The 14,639-nt window shown below is 34.8% G+C and overlaps 1 protein-coding gene across 14 annotated transcripts in view; it reads left to right on the forward strand.

Annotated features, from left to right (window-relative positions):
- Window positions 1-14,639, forward strand: part of METTL25 (methyltransferase like 25) — a 160,897-nt gene that overhangs the window by 87,676 nt on the left and 58,582 nt on the right. For 12 of the 14 annotated variants that reach the window (XM_003989085.4, XM_045062114.1, XR_006600903.1 and 9 more), the window contains exons 8-9: window positions 89-162; window positions 13,822-13,915. In XM_003989085.4, coding sequence (XP_003989134.2) covers window positions 89-162; window positions 13,822-13,915 — 168 coding nt within the window. Of the gene's footprint in view, window positions 1-88; window positions 163-2,109; window positions 2,526-7,136; window positions 7,989-13,821; window positions 13,916-14,639 lie in introns of those variants that run through there. The other 2 variants (XM_045062117.1, XM_045062115.1) reach the window with 2 other exon arrangements.

Consider the following 14,639-nt stretch of genomic DNA (forward strand, 5'->3'; position numbering starts at 1 on the left):
AACATTCACTTATGTTCCTGACTCTCTAGTATTGATTCATGTTTTTTTATTTGTTTCTTGTGCTTATATTTATCTACATTTTTTTCAGCTGCCTACTGAATCACTCTTCTATCGAGCTGTCCTTCAGGATATTATTAAAGAATGTTATGGCATCACCAAATGGTAGGAGGATTTTGTTTTAATAAGGATAACTCTGTTGTCTTATAAGTGAAGTGATTTTTAGCCTAGGTGAATTTATTCAACACCACTATTTTTTTAAAAGAAGCTTTGAATTTGAGCATAATGTCAGTAGTAACAAAGAAGTATGCAGCAACTGTATCTTAGATTAATCATTATTAAAGTGGGGACTCTAATGTTTCCTTTTTGTCCTGAAGCATTGTGTAATGATAAAATAGTCTGTGTCAATTATAATTTAAAATTTTAGAAGTAATGAAATGTTATATATAAGTAATTCAGTGAATATAATGTTATCATATAGCAAGGGTTACATTTTAAATGTTTCACAACCAGTACAGCCTAAACACTTAACTAATGAGAACAGAAATTGATCATAAATAATTGTGGCCCATGTACTACTGGTAAATAATAGCCCTGCACATGTTTTGTTTGCTGTTGTTTTTTCCAAATAATGAATTGCTTATACAGAGAGGCAGGAATGGGAGAATTTTTCCATAATATTGGTTCAGTAACTGCTGTACTCAAGCATACATTTGCAAGTCTGGCAAATTTCATGAATATCTTCTTGCTAATTACAATTTTAGGATTCTGATAGCCATTTGGTTGTAATAGGATTATTCTTCAGATTAAAATAGGACAGTTTTAAAGTTCTCAAAAATGAATCCACACTTAACAGAGATAGAAACTATTTTTAGATTAGTTATTATTTCTCTGTAAGAAATAAAATAACCTATTTTTTTTACTGATAGAAATTATGACATATAAATATCTACTATATCATTGGCTTAAACTTCATTTCTGTGTAACTAACTCCCAAATCTTATTACAGACTCCATTTTATTTTCCATATATTTACCAATCTTTAAAATTGTCTACAAATGAATTTCTCATGCTTTCCTGAAAACTAGCTCCCTCTCTTGAGTTCATCACAAGATACTGATTTTGTTGGAAAAAATCACAAAATTTTGCAAATTTATGTCCACTCAGATATTGATTGCCTGCTTCTTTTGAGACCTCAAATCTCTTTATAAATTTTTTTATCTCTCCCAATGACAACTTAAAATTGTCTCCATTTTTTTATGAATCTTTCTTCTCTCTTAAAAATTACACTGTCCAGCCCTCTACATTCCTGCTTCTTTTACTACTCAGAAGATAGATGGTATTTATTATAAACGCTTTCATTCCAAAGCCTGATTGGCCATTCAGCCACATTTGACAATGTTGATAATTGGTTTTTTTCTCCACACTCTCTTCCTCCTTATCTTCCCTTAAGTTACATTCTGAGGCTTTCCCCCCCCCCCCCATTTGGCATTGTCACCTATTTACTTAAAGGGTTTTTCCTCTTAACTCACCTCCTACATATATCTTCATTTGCTAATATTTTTATACTCAGCTCCTGTCTCTTAATATATCCTCTTTCTCTTAGGAATTACCTTCACAACTAATATCTTTTTTTTTATTTAAAAAAAAATGTTAATGTTTATTTATTATTGAGAGACAGAGTATGAGCATGGGAGGGGCAGAGAGAGAGGGAGACACAGAATCGAAAGCAGGCTCCAGGCTCTGAGCTGTCAGCACAGAGCCCCACGCAGGGCTTGAGCTCACAAACTGAGATCATGACCTGAGCTGAATTCGGACACTCAACCGACTGAACCACCCAGGTGCCCCCCTCACAACTAATATCTTGAATCAGGTATCCACTCTTACCTCTTTCACTTAAGTACCTTACAGATATATCAAATTCAGTCTATCCAAAAACCAAAGTCAACTTCCCACTAATTCTAGTCAAGGAAGGTACAAATAAATGGAAAGATACCCTATGTTCATAGATTAGAAGAATTAATAGTGTTAAAATGTAAATACTACCAAAAGCCATCTAGATTCAGTGCAATCCCTATCAAGATCACAGTAGCTTTTTTTTTTTTTTTACAGTAGAAAAAACACTCCTAAAATTTATATGGACCACAAAAGAGAGTAGCCAAAGAATTCCTGCGAAGAACAAAGCAGGAGGGATCACACTTCCTGATATCAAGCTGTAGTCACCAAAACAGGATGGTACTGGCATAAACACAGAGACACCAATGTAACAGAATTGAAAGCCCAGAAATAAACTGAAGCATATACAGTTGACCAGTATTTGGCAAAGGAGCCAAGAATACCCAATGGAGAAAAGATAGTCTCTTTAATAAATGGCTCTGGGATAATTGGATATTCACATGTAAAAGAATGAAGCTGGATCCATATCTTATATCACTCACAAAAATTAACTCAAAATGGGTTAAAGATTTTCATGTAAAATCTGAAGCCATGAAAGTCCTGGAATAAAACATAAGAATAAAGCTCCTTGATATGGGTCTTGGTAATGACTTTTTGGATATGACACCTAAAGTACAAACAACAAAATAAAAATATGCAAATGGGATTACATCAAACTTAAAAGCTTCCATACAGCAAAAGAAATCATCTACACAGAAGAAAAAAAACAGACAACTTACAGAATTGGTAAATATATTTGCAAACCATATATCTGATAAGAGGTCACTGTCCAAAATATATAAATAACTCCTACAACTTGATAACAACAAAAAAATTTAAAAATGGTCAAAGGGCCTGAATAGACAAAAGGCCAACCAACAAGTACATGTATGAATACACGTCACTAGTCATTAGGGAAATGCAAATTAAAACCACATTGAGATTACTTTCACACCTGTTAGAATGGCCATCATCAAAAAGACTAAGAGATAACATGTTGGCATGGATATGGAGAAAAGGGAACCCTTGTGCATTGTTGGTGGAATTATAAATTGGTACAACTACTGTGGAAAACTGAGTAAAGGATCCTCAAAAAATCAAAACTAGAACTACCAGATGATCCAGTAGTTTCACTTTTGCTAATATATCTGAAGGAAATGAATATATTAAATCAAAAAGATATCTGTAGCCCCATCGTTTGTAGCATTAGCCAAGATATAGAAACATGTCCTTCATTGGATGAAGGGATAATGGAACGTTATTCAGCCATTAAAAAATGAGGAAATCCTATCATTTGCAACAACATAGGCGGACCTTGAAGGCATTATGCTAAGTGAAGTAAGTCAGACAGAGAATGACAAATACAGTATGATCTCACTTATATGTGAAATCTCAAAAACAACACCAAAATAAGAAACACCAAACTCATAGAAAGAGATGAGACCTGTGATTACCAGGGGCAGAGGGTAGGGAGATGGGGAATTGGAGGAAAGTGAGAAAAGGTACAAAGTTTTAGCTATAAGATAAATAGGTACTCTAAGGATGTAATGTACAACACAATGACTATAACACTATATGCAATATATAGAAGTTGTTGAGAGTAAATCCTAAGAGTTCTCATCTTAAGGGGATTTTTTTTCCTTTTTTTTTTTCCTTTTTTTAAATGTATCTATATGAAAAAATGGTCATGTTAGCTAAACCTGTTGTGATAATTATATCATAATATATGTAAATCAAGCCATCACGCTATACACCTTAAACTTGTATGCCAATTATTTGCAGTAAAACTAGAAAAAAAAAGATAAGTTATGTGTTTATGTGGGGACTTGAATTGTCACTATGTCTCATGAAATTAGTTTATTCATACTTGAAGTGAATCCTATCGTAAGAGACTTGGAAAAGACACAGGCATCTTTTGTTGATGTCAGATTTAAAGGTTAAAGTATTCTTGTTGATGCAAAAAATAAAAATAAAAACAAAGATGGAGAAGAAGAACAAGGGCAAGAACTACTACAGGGCAAATACCTAGGAGAAGATGGGAATCAAGAGACATAAGCCCTGTGTCTTCTAGGGGATGCATTTCACCAGAAGCATCTGTATAGAATAGGCAGCTGTCAGTTAACAATGTAGACAGAGAGGGTGAGCATAGCTTTCAATAAAGTAACAGTTCTAGTGAGACAAGAGTTAAAGTTCATGGCCTGCCTTAGGAGGAGGACTCCATAGGCCAGGCACACCACTCTTACCTTGAGTTAGATCCACTCTATGAGTGACGGTAAACCATAAATGAAACAGTCCTAAAATGGCCTAAAGCCCCACTTAGAATTATCTGAAACTGTGATTAAAGTATTTCAGAGTATTTTTCTAGCTGCCTACTATTGGCAAATCCTCTCTGGACAAAAATAATATATATGCAGGCTCAAACTATCAAAAGTTTTCTGTATATAGTATCTGGCAAGCAACCCCAAATAACCAGCCATATGATGAAATAGGACAACATGACCAAAAACCAAGGTAAATCAACCACATGCAAGAGAAATGGACTCATTGGAATTTAGAGAAAAGCTTAAAATAACAACTTGAGAAGCTTCTACTTTGGGAAAATGGAGCGGTTGTACTTTTTTTATATTTTTCTTGGTAATCACAATTAAAAATCTAGAACTATCTATAAAATATAGAAGACTCAGAAAGAATCTTAGAAAGAAGAAGACAAACTAGCTCAAGATCTCAGGACCCAAGGAGCAACATGGTGGAAGTTCCCTGGGTTATCTTTTTGCCTTAAAAACCTTGTATTGGAGCTGAAGTAAACTGCAATCCAGAAATGCCAGTAGGCACATACAAAAAAAAAAAAAAATACATACCTGGACCAGGAAAGAGGAAGGCATAGGAAAACCTTCAGACAAACCTCCCATACTACAGCCAGAAACCACATAAAAAATTGTGATCCCACTCTCAGCAAAGACCCATTGGAGAGCCCAGACTTTCATCCTTGCCAAGCTGTAATAAGGTTCCTGAACACTCCTTGTGGAATGGTGTCAGAGAGGCCAAGTAGGAAACTAGGATTTCCTTCCCACCAGGAGGTAACAAGCACCCCACCACTACAGCCACAGTGTCAGAGACCATGTGGGAATTTGGACTTCCTGCCCACCCAGCAGTAAAATGGTTTTACACTCTCTCCCCACCAGTATGGCATCAGAGAAGGCCTAGTAGAGTCAGGATTTTCACCATTGCCCAGCAATTACAAGGCCACCCCTACCACAGTATCGGTGGAGAAGATGTGGGAAGCTGGAAGTTCTAGCACTAACAAAGTATCAACAGAGGCTAGTTTATCTTCACACAAAACTTGTAAATGAATGTTTATGGCAGCTTTATTCATAACATCCCAAACTGAAAACAACCCAGATGTCCTTCAACAGGTAAACAAACTGCTAATCCATGTCATGGAATACTACCCAGCAATAAAAAGGAATGAGCTATTGATATAACAACCTGGATGAAAACTACAGAAAATTATACTGAATAGAAAAAAGCCAGTCTCAAAAGATTATATACTGTGTGATTCCATTTATATAACATTCTTGAAGTGATAAAATCATAGAAATTGGGAACAGATTAGTAGTTTCTGGGGGAGAAAGAATGAGATGGCAGGGAATTGGGTGTAGCTATAAAACAGCAACATGAGTAATCCTTATGTAACTTCATCGCATCAATGTCAGTATCTTGGTTGTGATACTGTACTATCATTTTGCAAGATCCCATTATGAGACATTTCAGGAAACTAGACAAAGGGAATAACAATCTTTCTGAATTCTTTCCGACAACTGCATGTGAACCTACAATTATCTTAAAATAAAAAAATCTATACTTAATATGTACATATAAATAAAAATATTTTGTCAGAGAACCAAAGCATACAAAAAATAACCTAAGTGAAAATTCTGTAACTGAAAAAATAAAATAACTGAAATTAAGAAATCAGTGGGTGGTATTAATAGCATTGTAGACACAGCTGAGGAAATAATTAGTGAACTGGAAGACAGATCAGAAGAAAATATCCACAGTGAAGCACAAGGAAACAAAGATGGAGAATACAAAAGATGGACTAAGAGCCATAGAGAATACAGTGAGTAGGTTTCACAAACATATTAGTTGCAGTTTGAGAAAAAAGGAGAGAGAAAATAGGGGAGTAGCAATATTAAGAATTTTCCAATATTGGAAAAAAGACGTAAGTCCAAGAAACTTAAGATATACACAAACTCCATGGAGAAGCAAAAAAGAAAATAAATTCTAGGTACACCATAGTAAAATTGATGAAAACAAAGGCAAAGAAAACATAAGCAGCCAGAGGTGGGAAAGAGGAGGGAGATAAGAGATATCTTTGGAGATATCTCCAAAGGAGCCAAAATGAAACTGACAGATAAATTCTTAGCATAAATAGAAGCTACAGGTTAATGATATCTTCAAAGTACTGAAAGAAAATAGGCTACAATGTACAGTATTCAAAAATGAAGGTGAAATACTTTTTCAGACAAAAAAAAAAAAAAAAAAAAAAAAAAAAAAAAAAACAGAGCAAATATGCTACCAGCAGATAGCACTGAAGAATTAAGCCAGAAGCAAAATGATCCCAGATTAAGTTTGAAGATACAGGAGGAAATAAAAAGTAATAGAAATGGCAAATAACATGTGAAAAAATCCTCTACATCATATGTCATCAGAGAAATGCAATTAAACAGCAAGCTATCACTACACACCTGTTAGAAAATCAAAATTGAGAACATTGACAACACCAAATGTTAGCAAGGATGTGGAGCAATAAGAACTTGCATTTCATTGCTGGTGGGAATGCAAGATGAGACAGCCAATTTGGAAGACAGTTTGGTAGTTTCTAACAAAACTAAACATACTCTTACCATATGATCCAGCAGTCATACTTTGTTATATTGTTTTGATCACCAGAGAGAAGAGGGGGGAGTCATTAGATAGTGCTAGGACAGTAGTTACTTATACAGTTGTACAATGTATTAGTTTCCTTTGATGCTGTAACATATCCCTACAAACTTCATGGCTTAACACCACATAAATTTATTATCTAGTCCCCTGGAGGTCAGAGGTCCAAAATGGGTTTCACTGGGCTACAGTCAGGTATTTTCAGGGCTGTGTTTTTTCTGGGGGCTCCAAGTGATAATCCATTTCTTTATCTTTGACAGCTTCTGGAGGGAACCTGCATCCTTTGGCTCATGACTCCTTCCTCAGTCTTCAAAGCCAGCAGCATAGCATCTTTAAATCTGTCTGTAATTTTGACTTCCTTTCTGCCTTCCTCTTCCTCTTTAAAGGATCCTTGAAATTACCTTGAGCCCTCTGGATAATCCAGGATTCTCTCCATATTTTAAAGTTAGCAGATTAGAACATTTAATTATATCTGCAACCTTAATTTCTTTTTTCCATGTAGCATAATGTATGTATAGGTTTTGGGGATTAGAATATGGACATCTTTGGTGGACCATTCTTCTGACTACTACACACAAAAAAATAAAAATCTGAACCCCTGCTTTACAACAAACACAAAAATCAATTCAGAGTGGATTAAAACCTTAACTATGAAAGTCAGTACTATAATACTTTCAGAAAATAGTATTGAAGAATATCTTTCTGACATTGAGGGAGAGGGTGTCTCAAACTAAATATGAACCTGCAGATCTTACAATAAAAGATTGAAAATTCAGTTACGTTAATATTAAGAACTGTTTTCAGAAGAGTGGAAGTGTCCACTGTTAGAAACTAATTGGAAGCCCTATAACTGAAAAAAGACTAGTGGCCAAAATACGTGAAGAATTCCTACAAATTTGTGGAAAAATTAACCTATGATAAAGAAAAATAGTGAAAAGACTTGATTACTCAGTTCACAAAGATGACACTCAGCTGGCTAATGAACATTGGGTAAGGTGCTCAATCATAATTAGTAACCAAGATCATGTAAAATAAAACCACAATAGGATATTATCTTTTTTTTTTTTTTTCAACGTTTATTTATTTTTGGGACAGAGAGAGACAGAGCATGAACGGGGGAGGGGCAGAGAGAGAGGGAGACACAGAATCGGAAACAGGCTCCAGGCTCCGAGCCATCAGCCCAGAGCCTGACGCAGGGCTCGAACTCCCGGACCGCGAGATCGTGACCTGGCTGAAATCGGACGCTTAACCGACTGCGCCACCCAGGCGCCCCGGATATTATCTTTATAACCATGTGATATTGTGATTTGTAGCAAGAAATATACATTTGGTCTTCATCCCTGTTCCTGGCACAGAACTCCTCAAACCCTTATAAATTCTTAAGTGATACAGGCTCTTAGAGCATCTTTTGATCTAATGAAGTAATTCTGGGTAAGCTCCTGGATGGCTCCTGGCTTGGGGCTGGTCACCAGAAAGAACAAACCATGATTAGAAGTTTGAGGCCTCCGCCCCTTCTTCAGAAAGGAAAAGGGGGCTGGAAATTGAATTAATAATTGACCATGCCTATGTGATGAAACCTCCACAAGAATCCCAGTAGTATGGCACATGGAGAGCTTTTAGATTGGTAAACACAATGCCCCCCTATCAGGAAAGTGACACACTCCATCTCCACCGGAACAGAACTTCTTATGCTTGGAACCCTCCTAGATCTTGTCCTATGCACCTCTTCATCTGGCTGTCTATCTGTATTCTTTATCTTATCCTTTAATAAACTGGGAAATGTGTTTCCTTGAGTTCTGTGAACTGTTCTACCAAATAACTAAATGTAAAGGGGAGGGGAAGGTCAGTTTTTTGTCAGGTTGGACAGACTGTGTAACCTGGGGAACTAGTCCTTGCAGTTGGCATCTGAAGTGGGAAGGTAATCCCCTTACCTTGTGGGATCAGTGCTGTCTCTAGGTAGACAGTACCAGAGTTGAGCTGATTTGTAGAATACCCAGCTGGTGTCACAGAATTGCTGGGTGTGGGGAAACGTCACATGTCTGGTGTCAGAAGTGTTGTGAGTATGCTAGTAGTCAGAAGTGTGAGAGGAAAGAAGAAACACAGAAGGGGGATTGAGGTTTTTCCAATTCAAACCATTAAATAAGCAGAAATTTAGAAGATTGCTAATAACAAATGATAGCAAAAATGCAGAGCAACTAGAACCATCCATTGCTGGTGAGAGAAAAATTAGTTTATTCCTTTGGAAAACAAGTTAGCGTTGCCTAATAAGGTTGAAAATGCCTAGTTGCCTAGTTAGTTTTACCTACAAAACTTGAGAATACTTTGTCTCAGCAGTTCCATGCCTATGTATATATCCTAGAAGCTCTTCCACATGTATTCCCAGAGACTTCTACAAGAATAATCCATAGCAGCAATGTTTATAAGAGCCCAAATCTAGGAACTTTAGTTCATTAATAAAAAAATGGATGAATTGTAGTAGAATAATACTATGCCAAAGTAAAAATACATGAATAACAACTGCATGCATCAGTGTAGACAAATTTTGTTCATATAAAAGTCACAGGAAAAACTTCAAGATGGTTCCATTTATACAATTTGAACAAGCACAACTGTATAACTATTTAGGAGTATAAATATATGTCAAACAATTAAGAAAAATGTAACAATGGTAAATACAAGCAAGATTCAGTATTTTAGTTTCCTATGGGGGGGGCATTTGACTATATACAGCATGGTGGCTATAGTTAATAATATTGTATTGCATACTTGAAAGTTGCTAAGAGAGTAAATCTTAAAAGTTCTCATCACCAGAAAAAAAAAACTGTTTTTGTAACTATGTATGGTGCATGTTAACTGGACGTGTGATCATTTCACAGTGTATACAAAAATCACATTATTATGTTGTATACCTGAAGCTAATATAATGTTATATATCAATTTTACCTCAAGTTTTTTTTTTAAATGTGAACACTAAAGGCAGAAAATAAGATTACCTAATTACATCTTTCTAATTTTGCTTAATTTGTTCTCCTTGTTAGCTAAAGTAGTTTTCAAGTGACATACTCTTAGAATATCTGAAACACTATTTTAAAAGTTTAATTGTTTATAGCCTAAAGTTAGAACTGAACTGTTTCATGGACTTAAATATAGCATTTTTACTCTGTTAATTTTAATTGTGATTGAGCATTTAACATTTATCTTCAAATTCAATAATTTATAGAAAACTCTTCATTTTATAATAAGTCCTTATCTGGAAACTTTCTAAGAGGAATAAAATACCAAAGGAGTTTCATGATGTAAAAATCTCTTCAAACACTTGGAAAGAGAGCAGGAAAATATATACACTTTACTCAGTTATTATTTCATGATCAATATGGTATCAGCTATATAATAAATATTGTAATTTTTGATACCTATAATTGTTGTATTACCTAGTTTAATTTTTATTTTTGTTTTGCTGTAATCAAATAAAAAAGTTATAAACCAGATCATGAAAACTGGCTCACAAAATTAAAACTACTTAATCCATTATGTGTGGCCAAATTGAAGTTAGGAAGTCTGTATCTTTTAAATTTAAGAGTAGTTTGAAGATTTTCAGAGTTCCCTTAACCAGTCTCCATTTTCAGCAAAATGTGGATCTCAAGTATTTCAGTATGTATTAGCATAAAAAAGGCACAAAATAATTAATTTTAGAAGTACTTTGTAGTGATAGAGAAACTGCATTTTGTCACTTTCTGTCCTGCATGTGCTTGTTTTCACTTATTTGGTATACATCTACTTCACATTTTCCTAAAATTTCCTACACTAATTTTGCTTCTTTGGGGAGTGCTACATGTAAACCATGTTCTTACAATTGTATTTTTGGAAAAGCATGTGGGTGGTGTTGGATTCACTTGAGTAGAATTTTAATTAGATCTACTGCATTCACTTTTATTAAAAGAAAGAATACTAATTCCTTTTTAGCATGCTGACCATGCTTTATTCTGACAGAGGGCCCCCTTTTAATTTGTTCTTCAAGTTCCATAATTTGTCTTTCAGAAACAGTCATGTCACTTTTCTAACTTCAAAATGTTTGATAATTCCTTTTCTTTGTACTCAAAAACTGAAATATCCTTATTATGGCATTCAAGGCCATTTCTGATCTGTCACTAAGATCCTTTGCAGCCTAATCCATCACCCCATTTTCCCTCCTCTGTACTCCAAGAAGCTGTCCATGCAGAATGTCCTGGTACACTGGCTTATTCATCATTTCCCATGCAATTAATTTTATGGCTTGTATGCTTCCTTGGAGCTCCTCTATCTACGTGGAATATTCTCCCCATTTCTGCCACCCCTTCCTTCCACAACCTCTGGCAGGTGGAATCTAGGCATTCTTTAAAACCCAGGTTAGACAACCTCTCTGATACTTTTCTTTTCTCTTTCTCGCCCTCTTCTCTTCTGCCATAGGACTTAATCTGTGACTTACTGCTCTGATTGAACCTGACAGTACAATTAATTGTTTGTGTCTGCTCCTCTACCCCCTAGTGAGTTCCATGATGGCCAGTTTTCATTTTTATTAAATGAAATGATGTGTCATAAGAGCACATGTGGTTAAGAACACAGATTCTGAAAATCCTTTGGGGACTCCAGATTCCCATTCAACTATCTTTTATCTGTTCTTTACTGAAAAAGTCCTTTGAAAGTTCTTTCCCTTTTATTCTTGAATTCCAGTCAGATTTTACTTCCATCAGTCCATCAAATCACCCTGTCAGGGGCACTAATGACCCCATGTTTCTAAATTACATGGTCACCCACAACTATATGGTCAGCTAATCTTCACAAAGCATGAAGAATATCCAATGAAAAAACACAGTCCCTTCAACAAGAGGTGTTGGGAAAACTGGATTGTGACACACAGAAAAATGATACTGGACCACTTTCTTACACCTTACACAAAAATAAATTCAACATGGATGAAAGACCTAAATGTGAGACAGGAAACTACCAAAATCCTAGAGGAGTATACAGGCAGCAACCTTTTTGACCTCACCCGTAGCAGTTTCTTACTAGACATGTCGCTGAAGGCAAGGGAAACAAAAGCAAACATAAACTGTTGGGACCTCATCAAAATAAAAAGCTTCTGCACAGCAAAGGAAGCAATCAGCAAAACTAAAAGGCAACCTACATAATGGGAGAAGATATTTGCAAATGACATATCTGATAAAGGGTTAATATCCAAAATCTATAAAGAACTTATCAAGCTCAACACCCAAAAATCAAATAACCCGGTTAAGAAATGGGCAGACATGAATAGACACTTTCCCAAAGAAGACATCCAGATGGCCAATAGACACATGCAAAGATACTCAACATCGCTCTCACACGGAGTAGATACAGTCCTTCAACAACTGTGTAGTCTCTACCATCAAAATATGTCTAAAATTCTACCACTTCTCACCATCCTCAGGGTCACTACTCTGGTCTAAACTTCTCCTCTAGATTATTGTAATAACTTCCTAATTGCTCTTCCTGCTTTTATTTTCACCACCTGTAGTATGTAAGATGTACATATCTATTATATCTGTTATATGTAAGATACATAACTATGTTTTGGATCTGATAATTACACAAAAACTCATAAAACATACAAGTTTTGTTTTCTGGAACCTATACCTATTCAAACAACTATTATTTCAAAGCAGTGATGAAATAACACGAGTGGAAAAAGGATACGGGCTGTAGAAATTCAAAACTAGAAAACATGATGTTAGTGATGTTACCAAAAAGAATACATAATTTGAGCTTAGTCATATAAGATGGCTGTAGCTTAACTAAGCAGAAGAAGAGAGTGGAGAACCTTATAATCCATTAGGAAGTGAGTGAATGAGCAAATGCACCAAGACATAAATATGTAGAATAGTCTGAAACAATGAGTAGAGAAAACTGAATTCTGGATTATAATGGGAAAATGTGGGTGTAGCCAGAAAATAGTAAACCCTGATTGCTTAATTAAGGAGTTTCAAATTTATCCCAAGAAATGGCAGGTGTATTGAAATTTTGGAGGGTGGGGAAGTAATACATAAAAATGTTCCTCTAAGAAACTATCGTGAAAATATAGGCAGCAAGGAAGGAGACAGACTTCAATCTTAAAGGACATGAAGTACTAATAAGTGGAATTGAGGTGGCCATCTAGAAATGGAGCTGCAAGAATATATTTGAGATATATTTCAAAGGAAGAATTCAAAGTTCAAAGGAACTTCATGTCTGATTAATCAGAGGGATTAATATTTATATTACCAAGAGTAAATGAGCTTTTATTCATTGATTTTGATAACTTGGAAGTGGTGAATTTTTTATTCCCTAGATTTTTATATTTTACCTCAGTTGCAACCCAAATTATGTGATGTGATAGTCTCACATTTCATTATTTAAATTCAAAACCATCTCATGATATTTTGTTTAAACTGTAGTGAAAATCTGCAGGGCATAAATGAGATCAAGTCAGACCCAACTCAGCATATGGTGTTTTAATGGCTGGCATTGAAGGAGTTCTCTTTGCATAGCTGTTGAATTATCGCCACCATTAGCAGGTGTTGCAATGAAATATGAACTGTAATGTTGCCAATAAAATTAAGTGTGTTTTATAGCATAATGGAAACTTTTGAAAGACCTATAGTTTCCTTTAAAAATTAAGCTTTTTAATACTGTTGATAAGTTATTTCTCATATATTGTCTTCCTAATACGGTTTCCCACTACTGTGTGTTGAAGGAATTCTCAGAAGCAGATCTTAAACACTTTATAATATGTAACCTAAAAATGTTTATAAAAATATTAACACATTTTTATCAAATCTGAAGCTTGTGTCACGTACACAGAAGGTATTTAAAAATATTTCATGATTTAATTTGCAGTCATCTATAATTTAAACTGGAAAAACTAAAAAGTGATTTACTTTTGTTTTGCAGTGATCGGCATGTTGGTAAAATTTACTCCAAATCCTCTTCCTTTCTGGACTATGCCAGAAAGTCTCTAAAGAAGCTTGGGTTAGATGAGTCCAAGGTCAGTATATGATTGCTGTTTTTATTTAAAAAAAAAAAACACAAAACAGAAGAACTTCTATGGAATAATGAATTGAGATGATACAAAATAATTTGCCTTCTACTTTCCTCCCATTTGTGAAAAAACATCTACATTACATTGAAACCATACCACCATTTCCTTTATTCCAGTTCACCTTTCCAGTCAATGTGGGTGCTTTGCTGTTGTACATCTCTTGAGAGATTCCCCCTTTAGGTTTATTCAGGTAATATGTATTAATTCTCAAATCAAAACAGAGTTAAAAACAAGATAACAGAACAAATGGGAATTATAAGTAAGGTAAGAGTAATGAGACAAAAAACTGCATTTATTTAAAGATTGTATAATTAGTTAAAATTAAAAATCTTAAATTCTAAAAGCCTTTGAATGGGAGAATCCTGGAAAGTATAACATCATAGGCCGCCCAAGCTAATAATTGAGAGTTTGATGTCAAAGATAAAGTGGTAAGCTGGTTGGCTAGTAGTAATAAATATTCTAACACTGAGAAAAAAAAATAAACTCTCAATTCAAATGTGTTATTGAGTAAAATATTAAGTTGAACTTGGATCACTCTGGTATTTTGAATTGATTATAAATGGAAATAAAGAATAAAATAGCTTTTTAAAGGAATGAAATGGATTTCTTGAAAAGGTGGTACAGATATGATTGTATTGTATCAAAGCTAAAAAGTATTGTTATTTATTCT

This window comes from Felis catus, chromosome B4 (assembly GCF_018350175.1).
Source record: "Felis catus isolate Fca126 chromosome B4, F.catus_Fca126_mat1.0, whole genome shotgun sequence".
NCBI classification, from domain to species: domain Eukaryota; kingdom Metazoa; phylum Chordata; class Mammalia; order Carnivora; family Felidae; genus Felis; species Felis catus.